Source organism: Sphaerodactylus townsendi, linkage group LG10, assembly GCF_021028975.2.
Source record: "Sphaerodactylus townsendi isolate TG3544 linkage group LG10, MPM_Stown_v2.3, whole genome shotgun sequence".
NCBI classification, from domain to species: Eukaryota; Metazoa; Chordata; class Lepidosauria; order Squamata; family Sphaerodactylidae; genus Sphaerodactylus; species Sphaerodactylus townsendi.
Window position 1 is genome coordinate 63,089,904 of NC_059434.1, and position 20,837 is coordinate 63,110,740.

General features: G+C 41.1%; 1 protein-coding gene across 21 annotated transcripts in view; it reads left to right on the top strand.

Moving 5' to 3' along the window:
* The window catches only part of ANK2 (ankyrin 2), a 338,318-nt gene that overhangs the window by 199,600 nt on the left and 117,881 nt on the right, over window positions 1-20,837 (top strand). For all 21 annotated transcript variants that reach the window (XM_048508918.1, XM_048508924.1, XM_048508917.1 and 18 more), the window contains 2 exons: window positions 4,769-4,867; window positions 7,012-7,110. In XM_048508918.1, coding sequence (XP_048364875.1) covers window positions 4,769-4,867; window positions 7,012-7,110 — 198 coding nt within the window. The remainder of the gene's footprint in view (window positions 1-4,768; window positions 4,868-7,011; window positions 7,111-20,837) is intronic.

A 20,837-nucleotide genomic window follows, 5' to 3' on the forward strand; every position in this document is an offset into this window, starting at 1 on the left:
CGCCAGCAAATGTGGGCATTCCTGAGTCAAAAGGTCTCAGGAGGCTGACTAAAGCTGTCTCTGTCCCCAGGATCATCCCCTTCAGTGGTTGTGTCGACCTTTGTGCTGGAGGAATGTTGGTGCCATGGCTGTGTTGACATCCTTGAGCTGTGCTGCCATGTGGCTCCCCACTACCAGTTTAAGTGCCTCGGCGCTGGTATAAATGGCCCTTATGCTGACGTCGGGATCACGCTGCCTCCTCAGAAATTCCCCCCAACAACTCTGTCAGATATCTACTCAACAATGGTTTGTTCCCCACAGCACCTTCCACTGAGAAGCACTGGGTCGACCTGCCCTCTGCAGACCATCTTAGTTTTTTCTTACTTCACAGAAAAATGAAGATGGTCTGCAGAGGGCAGATCTGCCCAGTGTTTTTCAATGGGAGGAAAAGCAGTCCTCCGAGCGGCTGAGATTGTCTTATGTGTGTCTTCATAGCTACAAAGGTAGCCCCTTGATTAAAGAAATAACAACAGGTAAACTATATATTGACGGAATGAGCAATGTATGAGCAGGATGAGCTGAGTATACCTATTTACTTTTTGAGCTGAAGAGGCACCCAGGATCGGAGCTTGCAGAGCAAACATCCTGGGGCAACCTTCAGCAAATGGAGGCAAGGAGAATCCCTTCAGCAATACACAGAATGTTGTGTGCAAGTGGAAGTGAAACTAACCAGAGAATGAAACAGTCGGGTGGGGAAAAAAACCTTTGTTGTCTGGAACCAAACTAGCAGTCACCTCTTTTTAAGACATTCCCCAGATATCTTATTTTGGGTATGTGGAGTGAAAAGAAGCAGTCGCCTCTTTTAAGACATCCCATAGACATCTTTTTAGGTTTTTTTGTGAAACAGACTGATGAGTCTTGTGTGAGAGCCAGTATTGTGAAATGGTTAAGGTATTGGTCTAGGACCGTGGTGGCGAACCTTTTGCACTCCAGATGTTATGGACTACAATTCCCATCAGCCCATCCCAATTGGCCATGCTGGCAGGGGCTGATGGGAATTGTAGTCTATAACATCTGGAGTGCCAAAGGTTCGCCACCACTGGTCTAGGACATGGGAAACCCAGGTTCAAACCCTTACTTGTGCCATGCAAGCTTGTTGGGAGACCTTGGGTCAATCATATACTCTCAGTTCGGATCCTAACTAGTATTTGGATGAAAGACCTCCAAGGAATACCAACATCATGAAGCGGAGGCAGGCTATATCGAACCGCCTTCCAATGTGTCTTGCTTTGAAAACTCCGTGGGGTTGCCATAGGTCAACTGTGATATGACAACAATAAAACATTCTTGTGCTTTGTTTCACATGGTTGAGTGCATTGACTTATACTGTGAAATCTGCCTTGAGCCTTAGTGAGAAAGGCAGACTATAAATAGAGTAAATAAAGTTTTACATATTGCCATACAGTAAGGGTTCCAAATATTCTGAGCGAAATGGCCTTGGTATAAGACAGCTTCATGAGATTTAAAAACTCCTGCTTCCAGCACTTGGAGTTTTGCTTGTTGTGGTCCTTATTAGATATGTTCCACAGTACCCAATAGTAGATACCCACGCTACTTGTGGAGGCATGTGAGTTACAGCAGTGCCTGTTTTTCCTGGCCTGCTGGCTAATGTGAGAACATGCAGGACCACACAAAAGTTCATGCTCTGGTTTATCTCCATTCCACCATTAACCAGTATCTTGTCACTGAAATGAGCGGGAATTTTCCCCACATGGGCCTTGTCTTTTTGTTAGAAATAAATTCTAGGAGTGTTGGGAATCAAAGGACAGGCAATCAGGCTTTTCTCCTGAAACCTTAACAATTTTATCAAGTTTTAGGTTTGCCAAGAGAAAAAGGAGCCAGAGACTCTGTGTTCAGGAGTATGAAGTTGCAGCTTTTATTGATTACAAAAATAACCCTAGCACATTCACGCATGTGTACCCACCCACATTCACTCAATGGCTGGCCAAGCCTTGTCTTGATGCTGACTGATCAGGAGAGATCTCTCAAGGGATATACTTCCTTGAGCTGGTCTGATGTCCATTCTCCCAGGATCATAATAGAGACTTGAAGTATCGTCCAAACAACAAGTTTGTTAGCCAGAAGGATAGTAGTTCATTCTTCCTCCCTTTGAGGGGAGTTCTTCACTCCCTGTCTCAACCCCCTTGCACTTCTTTGCTGCCCGACACCAGATGAGTCTGCTTCTGTTTTTCCCTTAGTTTTCCCTCAGGAATGCCTTTAGGGCCCACCCCAGTAATTGTGGTTGCCCTGGACACAATGGGAGTGGCCCTTTGTTTCTCCTGTGCCACTCTCACCAACCTAAAAGCCTCTTCACTCTGGGCTGTCACTGTGCCTAATAGCTGCATCCAGTGTTGTAGCTATCAGGCCAAATTCTTCAACTGGTATAACCTGCCCATCTCCTCACATGCTGTACCCTTAGCCTGCTAAAGAGGCCCATGGGTGTTCCTGCCCCCCACACATACCTCATTCTTCCCTCAGTTCTGTCAAACACTTATTCAGCAATGTGTTTGTAACTTTAGTCATATTTTATGATATACCATAATTCCATTCAATGTGAACTGGACTGCAGTGTCAAGTTGTGAATATCATAAATCATTGATATTTTTAGGCTAGTGAGCAATATTTTGGAAATGTCAGTGCACAACACTTCCTTGCTAAATGGTACATGCAGCTGATGTCATTTGGCTTACAATGCCTTTCAGTTGTACTGGCTTGCTTTGCCACTAAGAAAAAACATCTGATAGGATATGTTTTAAGCACAAATGGGGTTTATTTCAAAAGAAACCCAAGTAAGATTGTGCTGCATGTGGGAAAACTAGAGTCTAGAATATACTGAATTACAATAAAGTCAATTTCTTATCTGTACACAAGTTTATGATGGTGATGTTTCTGATGCTTTGGCCATAGCACCCATTCTTATAATTGAACAGATAGGATTCTATCATATAAAATAATGCAAAGTGTAATGAGTCAGTGTAATTTGTTGCTAAGAGTGTGTTTACTTGGGCCACAGACATTTATTCAGCTTACTTATAAGTAAGTTGTTCTGAAAGCAGCAGAATTATGCCATCTTTCTTTGTTGTGACCTTCCTTCCTTCCTTCCTTCCTTCCTTCCTTCCTTCCTTCCTTCCTTCCTTCCTTCCTTCCTTCCTTCCTTCCTTCCTTCCTTCCTTCCTTCCTTCCTTCCTTCCTTCCTTCCTTCCTTCCTTCCTTCCATAAATCTGCCCCTAGTGAACTCTGTTAATTCAGTAGAGAATCATAGCAATTCACTTTCCACAGGAATGAACAAATAGCTGTGCTCAAGGCTGTTTCCCCCCCCGTCGATGCTGAATACTGTACTACCCTATCTATATTCAGTACTGACTACTGATGTACTCTTTATACCATAGAGATTATTTGCACTTCAAAAATATGTACTGTTTTGCTGCACTAAAGCTGACCTAGATAGCCCCAGGCTAGCCTGATCTTATCAGATCTCAGAAACTAAGCAGAGTTGGCCCCAGAGTTGGTTTAGATGACAACCTCCAAGGAATACCAGGGCTGTGACGTGGCAACTGGCAACCCACCTCTAAACATCTCTTGCCTTGAAAACCCTACAGGGTCACCATAAGTCAGCTCTGACTTGATATCACAAGAAAAGAAATCTACAAAAAGTGGAAGGCTGTATTATTCCCTGTGTATAGATTAAAAAAAACCTGTTGTGGAAAAATACTTTGTTGTCCCTCCAAATGCAGACTTCTCAGCACTTGGAAAAAACTGTGGAAAAACTAGCCCAGATTTTTATGCTAGTTTGGGAAATGGACCAAATGCTCTAATCCTAAAGGATTTTGCCTGGTTGATTAATTTACTAGAGGTTTAACTGAAGACAAGTCTACCAAATGCCATCATGAGCCCCAAGACAAAGATTCCAGCTGCCCCCTTCACATCTCCTAAACATAAGCCAAATGTAATATGAAACCAGACTGGATGACCTGCCCAAGTTCATGAGCTCACAGAATTTTAGCTCCCAGTGTTCCCCTCCTGCAACATCTAGACTGAAGATGCCTACTGTGAAGTCAGAATTGTATTGGAATGTTTAGACGAGCTGGTGTAAAATCAGTGGTTTTTAATGGTTGTTTTCTAATAAAAGGTTAACAGTGCAATGCAGAACTGAGGCGAATGGGGATGGTACCGCTTGAGCACTGCCCCGCCCTCTTCCCAGGGGTTTCCCGCAGTGCAAGAAGCCCAAAAAATGTTTTTAAAAACCCCTCCAACTCCCCCATAGTGAAGAATAGAAATGTGCCATGAAAATCACTTCATATCTCTGTTCGCAGCTTCAGTGGTAAATGGGAACTGAGAAGGTCTGGAGGGCAAATGTCGGTCCCACCTCTGAAATGCCCCTAGAATGCTCCCATAATGCTGGCGTACCTGCGGGTGGCGTGAGACTAGGCACTATAGCCAAGTGTCGCTGGGGCTCCAGTGGCTGGGCACCAGGCGATTTCCCCCTCCACCAGTGTAAGTACTTCGAAGGGGGAATTTATACTGGCAGAAGCCCATGCTGCATCCAGAGGGGGATTCACCTCCCCCCCTCCCAGATTGCACTGCCTGCCATGGTAATGTCTTTCAACCAGAGAGTACTTTTAAATTTAGTGAACACAGACCCACTCTTCATAGATAACAATTGTAAGAATACGGGTTGAGGGAAGATATAGGGGGTGGTTAATAACACATGTGGTTTATTTGCTTACAGAATGGACTCAACGCTCTGCACTTGGCAGCCAAAGAAGGCCACGTGGGCTTGGTTCAGGAATTGCTGGAAAGGGGCTCTTCAGTGGACTCTGCTACAAAGGTAATACATTCACCATTTTATAGAGGGATTTATTTTTCTTCTTTGATTCAGGACAACAACAGATGCTTACAAATGTCACGTTACATTACATTTCCTTGCATGATGTAAGCATTAAGCCATATACGTCAGTGCTTCTGATATGTGCTGTATCTCATTATTATGTTTCTTATATACCTTCTATACTGCCCTTTCTTTTCATTAATCATCACTCTGCATTCTCCAAGAAGAGGATATATGCTGTATGGAACTCTGTAAGCTCTCCATTATAAATGAGCTTCAAAGAAAGGAACATAGCAGCTGCATGGAACCTTTTCCTGAGCAGCTAAATCCCAGATAAACAAACAAACAGTGCATCATTTCATTTACAAAGCCTAGATCAGGAACAAACCCTGGTTTCCACAACCATGTTATGTCATTGCAGACATAAGACAAAATCATGGTTAACCATAGTAGGGTTATGTGATGGGACTTTGTGTTCCAGAAGGAAGGGGCTATGGAAGAATGGCCAAATTTTATAGTTCTGTTTTTGTTTGTTTGTTTTTAACCATGGTTAAGGACCAATTCCTGAATCATCTATACCAACACTTGCAGTTAGCTTTGTATCTTCCAAATCTTGCACCCACTGATTTTCATACCACCCTATGCATATGATGGGGAAAGTTGATCGATGGAGCTTTTCTCCCAGTCCTATAACACTAGCAATTGGAGACACCATTGAAATTGTTGAGAAATAGGCTGAAACAGACAAAGAGAAATAGTTCTTTATTCAATATGTAATTAAACTATGAAATTCATTGCCAGGGAAGGTATAACGATAGCTTTAAAGAGAGTTAGATTCGTGGAGAAGAGACTCCCTGGACTGAAAACCCCCACCCGCAATACAATACTATCAACCACACCTTTGCATCGCAAGTTTCAGCCAAACACTTATTGATTGGTTCCCCATCCTGAGACATGGGCCCTTTCCCCACTTACTTTAAGCCCCGCGCTACTCTCCTCAAGCCGCGCGGGGTCCTGGGGCACTCCCCACTATAGGGGCAGCGACAGCGCAGCCGCCCCGACACTGCCGCTCTCGCGCCCCCTCAGCGCGCGGCATCCCTAGCGCTCCTCAAAACGGTGCCTTTTGCTCTGCGCGGGGTCGTGGGGACGCCCGGGGACGCGCCAGAGATGCCGCGCGCTGAGAGCAGCATGCAGCAAAAGGTAGTCAAAGGTAAGTGGGGAAAGGGCCATGGACAATTTATACCCCACTAAAAACATTTCCTTCTCACTGGACGCAGTGTGTAACAGACTTCCCTCTGTGATACATCTCTGAAGATGCCAGCCACAGATGCAGGTGAAATATTAGGAACAAGATTTACCAGACCACGGCCACACAACCCGGAAAACCCACCACAACCAATTGAATCCGGCCGTGAAAGCCTTTGACAATATATTAGACTCACTAATGGCTGATAGCTGTAGTGACTATTGAGAGCCTCCATATCCACAGGCAGCAAACCTCTGAATACAAGTGTGAGGAGGCAGCAGAAGTGGAGGGTGTTGACTGCAGTGCTGCCCTGCAGGGGAACTGGTTGACCACTATATGAGACAGGATGCCGGACTAGATGGACCAGCAGGCTGTTCTTATGTTCCTGTGTTCTTGAGGTTTGGTGAAGGAAAATGGATTGGGAACCAAATTACTGGTGCAACCAGCTGTACTTCATGTTATTCAGTGGTTGATGTAAGGGATCTGGGTCAGAGGATTCAGATTTGGATTCACCCCCTTGCTTTCCTTCACCTGTTTCTGTAACGACTCTATATTTATCTGAATTATAAATGTCATATAGGGTTTGTCAAGGACATCCTGGTATTATAGTATAACAAAAGATTACAGAGCAGAGCAACATTTAAACAAATAGCTTCCAGATTATAGAACTCCTGAGAGAGGCTGACCTTAGCCTGTCATTACATGTTTGTTTTTGATTTACCGGTAATGATAAATTATTTCAGTTCTAGCAATTATTTGGATAGCATTTGAATACCTTGTTTAATATTATAAGTTTAAATCAGTGAAGTTTTTAGGTGCTATTTGTGGTAAGCTGCTCTGAAGTAAGTTCTTGAATTAAAATTTAAATAAGGATTTTTTGTCTTTTTTTACTTAACAGAAAGGCAATACTGCACTTCACATTGCATCCTTGGCAGGACAGGCTGAAGTTGTAAAAGTTCTAGTTAAGGAAAAAGCCAATATTAATGCACAATCACAGGTAGGTTGACATTTTTGTTGCATTCTGTGTTGTATATGATGGACCAGACCTTATTTTGACTAATCAATCTAAGACTAATCGGTCATGCACAAGGGTGAAACCTTGAATTTATTTAGCCTTTGGGGCAAAATGGAAACCGGAAAACAGGGGCCAAGTCCAAGTTGGGACATTCCTGGAGATTTGGAAGTGAAACCAAGGGAAGTTGAGTTTAGAGAGGGGAGGGACCTTGGCAGGGTATAGTGCCATAGAGTTTACCCCCCAAAGCATATTCTCCAGGGGAGCTGATCTATGTCATCTGAATATCAGTTGTAATTATGGGAGATTTCCAGATCCCACCTGGAAGCTGACAACTATATATTACACTTTCTAAATGTATGGTTATTGTAATCGGTCACCAGAGTCTGAAATAAGAAACATAGAGCTAGAAGGGACCGCCAGGATCATCTAGTCCAACCCCCTACACAAAGCAGGAAATTTATAACTACTTCACCCCACTCCCTCAGTGACCCTTTGCTCTATGCCCAGAGGAAGGCAAAAAACCCTTTAGGCTCCCTGGCCAATCTGGCCTGGAAGAAAATGCCTTCTTGACCTCAAAATGGTGATTGACATGTAAGAAAGGGCCGCAAGAGCCAAGCCAACCACTAACTTATTACTGCCTGCCCTGCCTTCTTATGATCTGCCTACGTCCACAGAATCAGCCTTTCCATCAGATGGCCTTTTAGCCATTGTTCAAAAACTCCAAAGAAGAAGAGTTCACCATCTCTTGAGAAAGCCTGTTCCACTGAGGAACTGCTGTGTCAGGATGTTTTTCCTAATGTTTAACTGAAAACTCCTGTTGGTTCTGGTTCGACCTTCTGGGTCCATAGAAAACAACTCTGCATCATCCTCCATATGACAGCCTGTGAGTCTAGGTACCATAACTAATCCTAAACTCTGCTTTAAAGCATCACCTAAAAATTGGGCATTTCCTATGTCCTTTACTAACCTCAAAGCTCGACTCCATACCAAATGCTTTATCTTGTGTGTTATTGAATCTAAGTTTGGTCTTTTCCACACAGCACAATTTTAAGGTCTTGCAAATGTTTGAAACAATAAACATCATTTTCATGGATTTTGGTCACGAGGGGGGGCTCTCATAATGTTCTGAAGCTCCTGAAAATAATTTGGTTTGGCTTGGCTCGTTTGCACAGAAAACGCTTTAAAAATTTTTTTACCACACATATGTGGTTTTGAATTCACAAAGACAGGAATCTTCGCAGCCATGCTACTTTTCCAGCAGTCTGATTGGCTGTTACTTATTGCCTGCACTCCATTGCGCCTTGTCTCCTTTGCTTCTATTGTTCCTGCCCTCAGATGAGAGAAGACCTCCAATTGCTGGTGCCTTTTTGTAGCAGACCTGAGTGGCCCAACCGATACCTCCCCCTCCTATTTCTCCAATACAGTACATCACTTTAACAATGGAAAGAATTCCTCACCCCCTAGTCTTCTTTAAATTACTAATGTAATCAATAAAAATACGATGTTATTAAATGGGAAAGTTTGCCCTGTTCATGCTAAAATGATTGTGTCACTGTAGTTTGATGAAGGAAATGGCAGACAACGTTGCTGCCAGGGGATAAAACATGCTTAGAGAACTTCACAACTTCACAAAATGGCGGGTGGGCAGAGAATCTACCTCAAATGGCAAGCAGCAGTATAAATTTAGTAAGTAAGTAAGTAGCAGAGTGGAAAGTGGGGAGCTTCACATTCGGGCAGGAGAAATCTCACAGGAGAAATAAGATGTTTCCTGCCTGCTTTGTTCACACAGGACAAGCAGGAAGCATCTTCAAATGATCAAAGAGAAAACAGATTGCTTATTTAGTGAATTAAAAAAAACTGTATTGAGAAAAATAAAAAAAACTGTATTGAGAAAAATAAAAATTGAGAAAAATAAAACTGTATTGAGAAAAATAAAACAAGATAAAAATATCTTTTGGGGTGAGATAGCTGGGTAAAGACGTTATAATTGTGCTGTGTGGAAAAGACCTTTGTATTATAAATGTGTATTAGGAAGACAGAGAGAATGTAGCTATAGGATTTATTTTTACAACAGGAGGTGTTGAACTTTAAGCCTGTTTCCACATTGCATGCTGTGTGCTTGAAGGTTTTCTCCCTAATCCTCAAAGTGCAAGGGATAATTGTGGTTATTCAGCAGGGATGATGTAAACACTTGTTTGTATATTGATGCATGTGCTTCATAACTGAACCCCACGGCATGAGTTCAATTCTGGGGGTAGGATTAGATGAATTCAAATTAAGCATGACTCCTTGGTCTTAAGTTGTAAATATTTGCAAGGAATTCTATGGATGTTACTTGTTCTTTGCTATATTTTTTTCATTTTGAAACTGGCCATTTGCTACAGACTATGTAAATAAACAGTGACCAAATAGCTTCATTATATATCTCCATCTCCCCTATAATTGACTGTTGGTGAATTTTGTTGTTGTGTTTTTTTAGTTCAAGAGAAGAGAAAATTGTTTTTCACTTGTCCTAGTTTAAAAGAAAAAGCCATGCAATTTCTGTCACCAAGTTGTATTTTGTTTTGTGTATGCCAATAGTTCATTCCTAGATTCTAAGATAAAAAACGAAGTCATATGAGTTTGCTGTACTTTTTTAAAAAAATGACACTTCTGTTTCTGTGAATAATGCCCAAAATAAAAGATAATCCTCACAGAAAGTATACTATTGCTCCATTTTTTTCAAAACATTTATTGTAGCACTGAATGTTCCAGGGATTGTCTACAGTCATTCTAACAGATGTTTGATCCTTGAATTCTGATCCAAACAGAACTGACTCAGAGAATAAAGACAGCCAGGCACAGATTTTAATGAGAAGCATTCTGTTATATTATTGCAGCTTGCCCACTGAAATCTTATGCATATGTAAACTTTGGAATGAGCTTGCAAGCACGTAAACATAGCTAGATGTAGCAGCTCGAATCTTCGGTCTGCAGTGGAGTATGCTGGGTGACCTTGAGCCAGTCACACACTCTCAGCCCAACCCATCTTACACAATCGTTGTGAGGATAAACTGGAGGAAAAGAGAATGTTATAATAGCTCCAGTCCCTTTGGAAGGAAAGACAGAATATAAGTGAAGTAAATAAAGTAAATAAATATGTCCTTGGTAATTCTGTCCCTCAATCTATCCAAAATACATAAAATCCAAAATTAATTCACTGTTGATATCACCCCATCTTATGCTATACCTAAGGTTATAGGGATATCTGGCAGTTTCTCTCCCTGATGAAACATGATTCCCCCCTTTTTCAGTTTTCATATAATATCTTTCCCATGTACCTTAGCAAAATTGTTCCGAAAGAGAGGAAGACTAACTGATTGAAATGTGGAATCAATGATATTGCTTTATCTGATGTTTACTTATTAACATTTGCTTATGATGAGAGTCTTAGAATCATAGAATCATATAGTTGGAAGAGACCACAAGGGCCATCAAGTCCAACCCCCTGCCATGCAGGGACAGACAATCAAAGCACCCCTGACAGGTGGCCATCCAGCCTCTGTTTAAAAACCTTCAAAGGAGGAGACTCCACCACACTCCGCATTTCTCTGTCCAACAGCCCTAGCTGTCAGGAAGTTCCTCCTAATGTTTAGATGGAATCTCTTTTCCTGCACCTTGAACCCATTACTCCTTGTCCTCATCTCTGTAGCAGCAGAAAACAAGCTTGCTCCCTCACCAATGTGACATCCCTTCAAATATCTAAACATGGCTATCATGTCACCCTTTAACCTTCTCTTTGCCAAACTAAACATACCCAGCCTAAATCTCTCCTCATAGGGCACGGATTCCAGACCTTTTACCATTTTGGTTGCCCTTTGCTGGACCCGTTCCAGCTTGTCAATATCCTTCTTGAATTGCCGTGCCCAGAACTGAACACAGTAATTCCAGGTGAGGTCTGACCAATGCAGAATAGAGAGGTACTATTGCATTCCTTGATCTAGACACTATACTCCTGTTGATGCATCCCAGAATTGCATTGGCTTTCTTGGCTGCTGAATCACACTGCTGACTTATGTTCAGCTTGTGGTCTACCAAGACTCCCAGATCCCTTTCACATGTAGTGTTGTCAAGCCAGATGTCACCCATCCTATATCTGTATATTTCATTTTTTCTACCTAAGTGGAGTGTCTTACATTTATCTCTGTTGAAGTTCATTTTGTTAGCTTTGGCCCATCTCACTAACCTGTCCAGGTCATTTTGAATCGTGACTCTGTCCTCTGGGGTATTAGCTACTGTTCCTAATTTGATGTCACCTTCAAATTTGATTAGCATGCCCTCTATTTCATTATCTAAGTAATTGATAAAAATATTAAATAGCACTGGGCCCAGAACAGAACCCTGTGGCACCCCACTAGTCACTTCTCTTCAGGATGAAGATGAGCCATTGATGAGCACTCTTTGGGTTTGGTCAGTCAACCAATTACAAATCCATCTAACAGTAGCATTGTCCAGTCCATATTTTACTAGCTTACTTGCAAGAATGTCATGGGGCACCTTATCAAAGGCTTTACCAAAATCTAAGTACACTACATCTAAGTATACTACATTTACCAAAATCTAAGTATACTACACCTTATCAAAGGCTTTACCAAAATCTAAGTACACTACATCTAAGTATACTACATTTACCAAAATCTAAGTATACTACACCTTATCAAAGGCTTTACCAAAATCTAAGTATACTACATCAACAGCATTCCCTTTGACTACCAATCGTATCATTCTATCAAAAGTACACATATCTCCAATAGTCCAGTTTATTCTTACTTTTGACTGATTTTTAGTTTTAGTCTTGTACTTTGGCCTTTTCAGGATTGAACTGCAGTTCTTCTGATGTTTACTGTTCTTCTGCAGTTCTTCTGATGTTTACTGAGCAGCAGTGGCGTAGGAGGTTAAGAGCTCGTGTATCTAATCTGGAAGAACCGGGTTTGATTCCCAGCTCTGCCGCCTGAGCTGTGGAGGCTTATTTGGGGAATTCAGATTAGCCTGTGCACTCCCACACACACCAGCTGGGTGACCTTGGGCTAGTCACAGCTTCTCAGAGCTCTCTCAGCCCCACCTACCTCACAGGGTGTTTGTTGTGAGGGGGGAAGGGCAAGGAGATTGTAAGCCCCTTTGAGTCTCCTGCAGGAGAGAAAGGGGGGATATAAATCCAAACTCTTCTTCTTCTTCTACATTTTGTGATTTGGTCTTATGGTTCAGTTTGGGGTGATATTATTTGGTTTTGTTTATGTTTTGTTAATTCCATATGAAGGTTTAAATTGTGTAATTTTATGCTGCTGATAAATCTTTTCAAATCTTGTGAACTATACTAGATGCTTCATTAGGAGGGTAGGATATAAATATGGTAGATAAAATGCATTTTAGTGGGTCTTAACTGATATTTGCATAATCATGAAAATTAAATATCTTCTCAAAAAACCTTTGCACCTTCTCCCACTCAGCTGTATGCATTCCACACACCAGCATTCAAATATTGGCAGGCATGATGTGTGCCATTGGCTTAACTTGCATTCTGTACAAGTTAGAGCTGATCTGCTTCTGAGCAACTATACGTGTTTGTGCTAAATTAATCTGTAGAAGTCTAGCTCATTTTTATTTATTTATTTATTTTTATTTATTTATTAAACTTTTATACCGCCCCTTTTATTGATTAATCATTACTGCTATAGATAAAAGTAATTATTGATCCTTTAATTATGTGCAAATGTAATTTTTACTAGTTTTATATAATATTGGCAACTGTAGAAGATGAGTTTATTAATGTAAGTTGCAGACTGAAAGGTAAAAACAGAAAATCTTGCAAAATAGCAAACAAATCTTATTAATTAACCTCAATCCAAGCAAGGCAGATGATGGAGGTTACAGTCATCTTTAGGTGTATCACCAAGTATCATCTTTTGAACTCAGAATAATGTCATGATCTGGTTTGTCTCTGGCCCCTTCTGCACGTGCAGAATAATGCACTTTCAATTCACTTTCAGTGCACTTTGAAGCTGGATTTTACTGTGCAGAATAGCAGAATCCACTTTCAAACAATTGTGAAAGTGAATTGAAAATGCATTATTCTGCATGTGCAGAAGGGGCCTCTGCAGACTCCAGTGAGAAATAAAATCAGATGTACCCTCACATGTATCCTGTTCACACTTTTTTCTTCCATTTTTATTTAGTTTATTTATCTAACATACATGCTGATCTAACTATCCTGTAGGTGCTATATCATTTTTTTTGCCATAACAGTGTCATTGCATGTGTTCTGTGTAGGTTTTTCCTTCATGGGTACATTTACATTTCCCTCTTCTTCCACACGTAAGAAAATTTATGTAATACTTTTAATGGTATCTGTGGTGTAGCACCACCACCAAATCCATGGAGAGAGTCTTTTAAAGCAGCATATAATCCTGTAGTTCTACAGCAAAGTTGTAAATGGCGGATCTACTCGCAGTAGTTGAGACTGATACCAGTTCTTCCTTTTTCTCTTATTATCTTACAAGAAACCTTTTTTCACATCAGCATATTCATGAATGATCAATTCTATTTTGAGTCAGATGCTGATATTTCTAATCTTCCCAGTGAGCTGGTTTGCTGTTTATACTTGTCCCTCTATCCTTCACAGCACTGTTCTTGCACATTTCATTGATATGATATGATAATCTTTGATAGGTCATGAATTGCTTCAGTAATGAAGGAAGTACACTGTTTTCATACATCAAAGCTATCCAGTCTATGTGTTTTCTTTGGAACTCTTCGAAAACCGTCAATTTTTCAACAAGCACCAAGTACCTTCATTTATAATACAAGCGACTAATCCGTTTCTTGTTGACGCAGTATAAAAAGATCCCATCTCATTAGTGGCAGTGGAAGAGACTTAATAGGGTCAACAAAACCAGGAGTCCCTGCATGACATACCTACCCTTGATCAATTTCGATCCAGATTTAGGCCTGGGTTTGGAATTGAGATGCCTTTAGTTGTACTGATGGTTGATCTTCATTTAAAATAGAACAGGTATCAGCCATCCCAGTTGATACTGGCTGTTTTTGCAGGAGTCACCTAAAACATTTTAAAAACACTTTAGATCCCCCCAAATAACATGACTTTTGTCAAAGGCTTTCACGGCCAAATTCAACTGGTTGTGGTGGGTTTTTCGAGCTGTGTGGCCATGGTCTGGTAGATCTTGTTCCTAATGTTTCGCCTGCATCTGTGACTGGCATCTTCAGAGGTGCATCACAGAGAAAAGTCTGTTTCACACTGTGTCTAGTGAGAAGATGCCAGCCACAGATGCAGGAGAGATGTTAGGAACAAGACCTACCAGATCATGGCCACACAGCCCGGAAAATCCACCACAGCCAACATGAGTTTTGTTCACACTCACCCTGTTGAAATTATTCCTGACCGCCATTTTCTGTTTTTCCTAGTGCATTGACAAAATCAGTGCTTCTATGCTTTGCAGCCTCCTGCTGCAATTGGCTAAGCCTTCTGTAGTCGATGTTGTGAAGATTAAGCCCTCCCCAAATCACAAAAACGTTCTGAAATACTCCAAAAACAAAGCAAGGGGCTTCTGTAGGCAAGGAGTGAACTCACAAAATAGCACTAGTGAGAAAGTGCAGGGAAGGCAGAGAGGCAACTGAAAGGGACAGCCACAGGCAAATAATCCACCAAATAATCGTTTTATCCATCAGATAATCGTTTTAAAAATGGATTCATTCAAAACATTTTGAGACTGCAAATAATACATTTTTGCAAATAATACAATAAAACAATGCAGAACTGCTCAGAGGAAACATTTTATTTCCAGCCTCAAAATGTTTTAAGTGGCTGTGCAGAAATGGCAGATCCATCAGCAATTTTTGACACAGTCCATTGTTATTCATTGTTTGGAATATGGAATTGGTGCCTTCAGGGTTTGTTTGTTTCTTTGCCTGATGAAACACAAAGAATTTCCACTGGAGGAGCAGTTTTTCTCCACTGACTAAATTTAGATTTGGGGAAGAGGCCTTCTTGCTTCAGATGCTCAGTCAACCATCCTGTAAATTGTTCCCACTCGCTATTATCATTAACTGGAGTAGGTAGCCAGAAAGAAAACATAGGAGGAGAGAAGAAAGAACCTTCAGTTTTTCTACAGAGGTTAGCCGATTGTGTGAGTATAAGGAATGGACAACTAATTCCCTTTAATGAAGGGGGCATTGGACTTCAAAATCAACCTTCTATGTCCCATAGCACTATTTTTCAAATTAAGGAGAGTTTCAAAAGAATCAAGTTGTAATGTTGCCTAGTGATTTGAAGGAGAAATTAGTCAGATTGTTTGGCCCTAATTAGCTATTTGAAACCCATAGCTCTGCCTTGAGCTGTATAGTTTGCCATGTTAAAGTTTATAAGTTTTATTTGGATCCTCCCTGTGTGTGGCTATAGAGTGTCTGCCATAGAGTGTGTTTCCTCTTCTGCTAAAGTTTCTGTTTGTGCAAGGGTATGTTGAAAACAATCAATATTGTGCATATGGAATGTTTTTGCAGAAGCAGCAGCACATGTAGTGTGTAAGGGCAGCTGTCAGCCATGTTAGAAATGTCTTGTGATTGATATAATAAATATTCTATAACAAGTAACAAAGGGTAACTGCAAACAACTTCAATTGATACATACTAATCTTGTGTAATGGTATGAATCTTCCTCTATTCAGCAGGAACCCCAATCTGATGCCTCTTATATCAGTAGTTACTTCCGTCATTGAAACTATGAACAGCTAACACCAGCAGTCAGTTTCATTTAGAATTGCCATTTTCCTGGTGGGACCTGGAAATCTCCCAGGATTACAGTTGACCTGCAGATGTGAGGGTACAGTTCCCTTTGAGAATATGGCTACTTTAGAGGTTAGGCTGATTGGCATTATAGCCTGTTGTGGTCTCTCCCTCCCTACGTTCCACCTTTCCCAAGCCCTATCCCAAAAATCCCAACCCAGAGCTGACAACCCTAACTCCATTCTGCAGTAGCCACCTTCCCCCATTCTGTCAAATCATACTGGAATTTACTCTTCTATTTGTATAGTTTGAAATTACAGGTAGATTTGTTCAGATCAGCTGCATAAGAAGTTTTCTGGAGCATATAATTTTTTTTTCATTCTTTCCTATATTCTTATTGTCCATAGAGAGATAGTATTTCAGAAAATGACTTGAAGAAAAATATATAATTTAATTAATGCCAGGTAAAGATTTTTTCCCTATCTTTTAATTTTGGTTTTAATGTTTCAATGCAATATTTCTTTTAACGAACATTGGTGTTCTCAAGAACAGATGTAGCTGCAATTTTCTGACCTTTTTTTTCTTTGTAAGGACCAGGGAGATTAGTTGTTTTTGTTTTATCCTGGAGACAGCAGGGTCTGACCATTAGGCCAGAAGAAATGAGTTGGTCTGCTCTTTGTATCCATATTGGTTTGGTTCCTTTTTTACTTTCACAACTCCTACTACGCAACTCCTACTACACTGAAGCTACATATGGAATGTATGTCAGGATGATGTTGGAACCCATCGTGCTGTTACAGTCATGCTGTGATAGTTGGCTCCATTATTGCAGGCAGATCTGCAACCGTTTTCAAACAGTGTGAAATAAATATCATACCAGAGAGCTGGTTTGCATTGTTCACTGCTAGGAGAATACAAGCTCTAGCTTTTGTTGCTTGTTGACTGATGCTACATGCTTGGCCACTGCAGAGGAATTTTTTAAAAATAATCTCCGTGTTCATATTTCATGGAGAGCATTAAGAATTTTTATATGCCCTTGGGTTCTAACTAAACTGGCAAAGAAACACAATCAATATTTTAAATGGTTGTGTCTATGCTTATTGAGCGATGGACAGAATTTTACAGAAAAGAGTGAGTCTAAATATTCTCATGTACTCTATGATTCATTCACATTTATGAAATTGAAGGTCGAGACTGCCAGTTATTGGCCAATTCCCCTTCCTACTATGTAGTTGTTTTTATCTTGCTGGGGTTCTAAGATTGTTGAATATTTTCAGTTAACATTTTATTGGTTGCAAAATCACCATTGCAGGGTGTGTGTGTGTGTGTGTGTGTGTGTGTGCGCGTGCTTTTTTTATTGTTTGGCATCTGTGAAACTATAGTTGAAATGCAGATTAAATAAGTAATCAATACGTTTCTTAGTCTTCCTTTTTAAAATTTTTTACTGAGGTTCTTTCCACTGTTGGAAAATAATCCTGTTTTCCTAACTTTTTATAGTCGCTTTCTTCACCACTTAAATTAACTATGGAGAAGCAATGTAGTGCATGTTTGGTATAGGTCTGGAAGTATATGGCTAGCTCTACCCAGGAACACCAGGAGCTTCCAGATTGTAGCAGGTCATAGGGGCCCTTTCCTCACAGCACTGAGATAGTGGGTTGCAGATGGGATAAAGGAACCTGCTCTCCCTTTTGCTCCTTTCGAATGCCTCCATGCAGGCAGCAACTGGAGCCCATGGAAGGAACACAAGCTGCTGTTGTGCCTTTGCATGGAGGTGCATCTTAAAAAAAAAACCTCACCTCCCATGCTATGCAGCTGCACAGGGAGGACCTTTAAAAACCAGGAAGCAATTGCTTCCCGGGGCAGCCATTTGCTCGGTGAGCTGCTGCAATCCGCGTTACAACTAAAGAATTGCAGATAGTGCAATTCTTGAAAAACCCAGGTTGAGGGGGAAAGTGCGGAGTGCAGGAGTGGGATCTGTATGAAGTTCCCCCCCAACATGGGTTTTATCCCATGGTTAGGCTGGGTTTATTGGCCCGTGCGGAAAGGGCCATTATAACCAAGGGCCATTATAACCAAGAATAAGGAAATTGATTGTCATAGACACAACTATAGAAGTAAAATTGGTATGAGCTGTATAATGGCCCATCTTCACTAATTTGTATTTTATATACAATACACACTCTACAAGGAAAACTGACTGAAAGAAATGCATTTAAAAGTCAGATCAAAAGGTCTCCCAAGCAATTTCTTTCGGGTCTCCTGAAAGAATGGATTAAGCTAATCCCTTAAAATTATTTATTTCTATTCCTTTGCTCTTGTTCTGTCAGTTGAGACATTCATGTCTGTTTTCGCTTGCTAGATTTAATTCTGTCCTTAATTCCATCCTTCTTGATACCAGAGCAGCATTACGGAAGAATTAAAAAAAATAACTTTCAAAAGTCAGCTGCTTCTAGTAAAACCATCAAGACCATGTTTGCAGGCCAGATTCTTTAGGACATCTGTCACTAACACTATTTTTTTAATTAATGCATTACAAGGAATCTTCCTTCTTCAGAAGAGATTGTAACAGACTCATCTGTTTGATGAATCAAAATGGATTTTTTGACATAATTAAAACATTCTGGTGCATGTTATCTTCCTTTTTAAAAAAATGCACACACAGTAAGATCTGGTGCACAATTAGATATGCTGGTACAATTTGTATCACATAAAACCTTGTGTGTCTGAAAGCAAATATTGGTATGGTTTATATACATTGCAGCCAATATGCCTTAAGCACTGTCTACTTCCGTATCTACCTGATCAGTATGGTCATCTTCAGGTGCTACTGAGGCGGGAAAAGGGCCATCTTGGTTGTGGTGCCCATATTCTGGAACCCGCACTCCAGGAAGATACATATGTCTTAGAACCCTAAATTGAGTAGAAAGGCAGCAAACAAATGTTTTTAAATAAAATAAATTTGGTACCTGAAAAGGGACTAGCAAGTGTTCGTGTGACCTTTTCTCATAAATACCAAAGCAATGTACTCATCCTAAAACATTGATTAATTCCATTTATAGTTCATCTTAACTTCTGTGAAGCTATTGGCTTCATACCTAGGGTTCTGTGAAGGTATCACATTCAACCACTACAGAGAATTAAACCTGTGAATTCCAGCAAACGTTTTATGTGTCTTCAAACTACATCCTTGGACCATGAGAGTTAGAGCCTTACATGTTACAGAGCAATCCTGTCCTCCATGCATCCACCCCAATCCAGTGGGCCAAACATGCTCAGAACTTCATTCCTAGGTGCCCAGTTTAAGTTGGCCTTCTCACTATGTGGCTTTCTTGCCTGAAATGGTTCTGGGGAGCCAGTATATGCCCCATGAGTGAAAATTATGTGAACAGATATACAGAATGATGGGACTATCTTGAATTATGCAGTGAGGAAAAAAAGAAATGTGACTCTCTTCTGGGAACTGAGCACCCCATCTTTTTCAGTGCTTCCAGAGTATTTCAAGTTTTAACTGTGTCAGCCTTTTGAAGATCTTCTTTTTGACCAGATGTAATGCCCCACCCCTCATGAATAATTTGGCAGTCTCAAATAGTTCAATAGAACAGAGAATCTCCATGTTTGAAAAGACAGACAGAAGGATTTTCCCGTTTTTAAAAATTCAGTTGTGTTTTATATTCTCCTATATGATCTTTTTTTTAATTACTCCATTGATCTCACACTTTCTAGTACAGGGGTAGGGAACCTGCGGCTCTCCAGATGTTCAGGAACTACAATTCCCATCAGCCCCTACCAGCATGGCCAATTGGCCATGCTGACAGAGGCTGATGGGAATTGTAGTTCCTGAACATCTGGAGAGCCGCAGGTTCCCTACCCCTGTTCTAGTATGTTCACACAATTTGGTTTCCCCAGAAGTGTAATGTGCCGTTGGGCCCTTATATCTGAAACAAAAAAGTTGTCTGCTGACTATCCCAATGGGTTTTGTCATTATTTCTACCTCTCACAACATGTAAACATTTGGGCAAGGATGTAGGTAAGGGGGGGTTCCCGGGTTTAACCCCCCCCCATTACATGTCCGAAGCTCCATCCCCGTTTGTGTTTTTTGTATTTTAAAGTGTTTTTTTTTCGTTTTTGGCCTTCACGGGGTGCAGTTTTTAGGCTAGCAGCACCAAAATTTCAGGGATTTTTTGGGAGATTGTCCTGATGATACCATCCACGTTTGGTGAGGTTTGGTTCAGGGGGTCCAAAGTTGTGGACTACCAAAGGAGGTGCCCCCATCCCCCATTGTTTTCAATGGGAGCTAATAGGAGATGGGGGCTACACATTTGAGAGTCCATAACTTTGGACTCCCTGAACCAAACTTCACTAAACCTGGGTGGTATCATCAGGAGAGTCTCCTAAAGATACCCTGAAAATTTGGTGCTGCTAGCTTAACAATTGAACCCCTAACAGCAGGCACCCCCCCCAAATATCCCCAGATTCTCCTTTTAAGAGATCCCCAGATCCTCCACCCCCTTCGGCATGGATTTAAAGGGAGAATCTGAGGTCCCCAGTTTAAACATTGAAAGTGATGCTGTTCAGGGTGTGGGATAATCCACCCCCAAACAGCATCACTTTCAATGCTGTTTTAACTGGGGAACCCAAATACTCCCTTTAAGGTGGATTTAAAAGGAGAATGTTGTTTTAACTGGGGACCCCAGATACTTTCTTTAAGGTGGATTTAAAAGGAGAACCAGGGCTCCGTAGTTTAAACACCATTGAAAATGATTCTGTTTGGGGGTGGATTCCTGAATTGCACTGGGCTCCATTTTCCCTAGCTACGCCTCTGCCCTGAGGGTAGGGCAGAAGGGACTGCTGGGGGGGTGGGGGGCAGGGGAGTCTGCTGTCCCTGGCCTTGGAGAGCTGCTTTTATAAGCACTGAGGCCAGGGGCGGGGCTTGG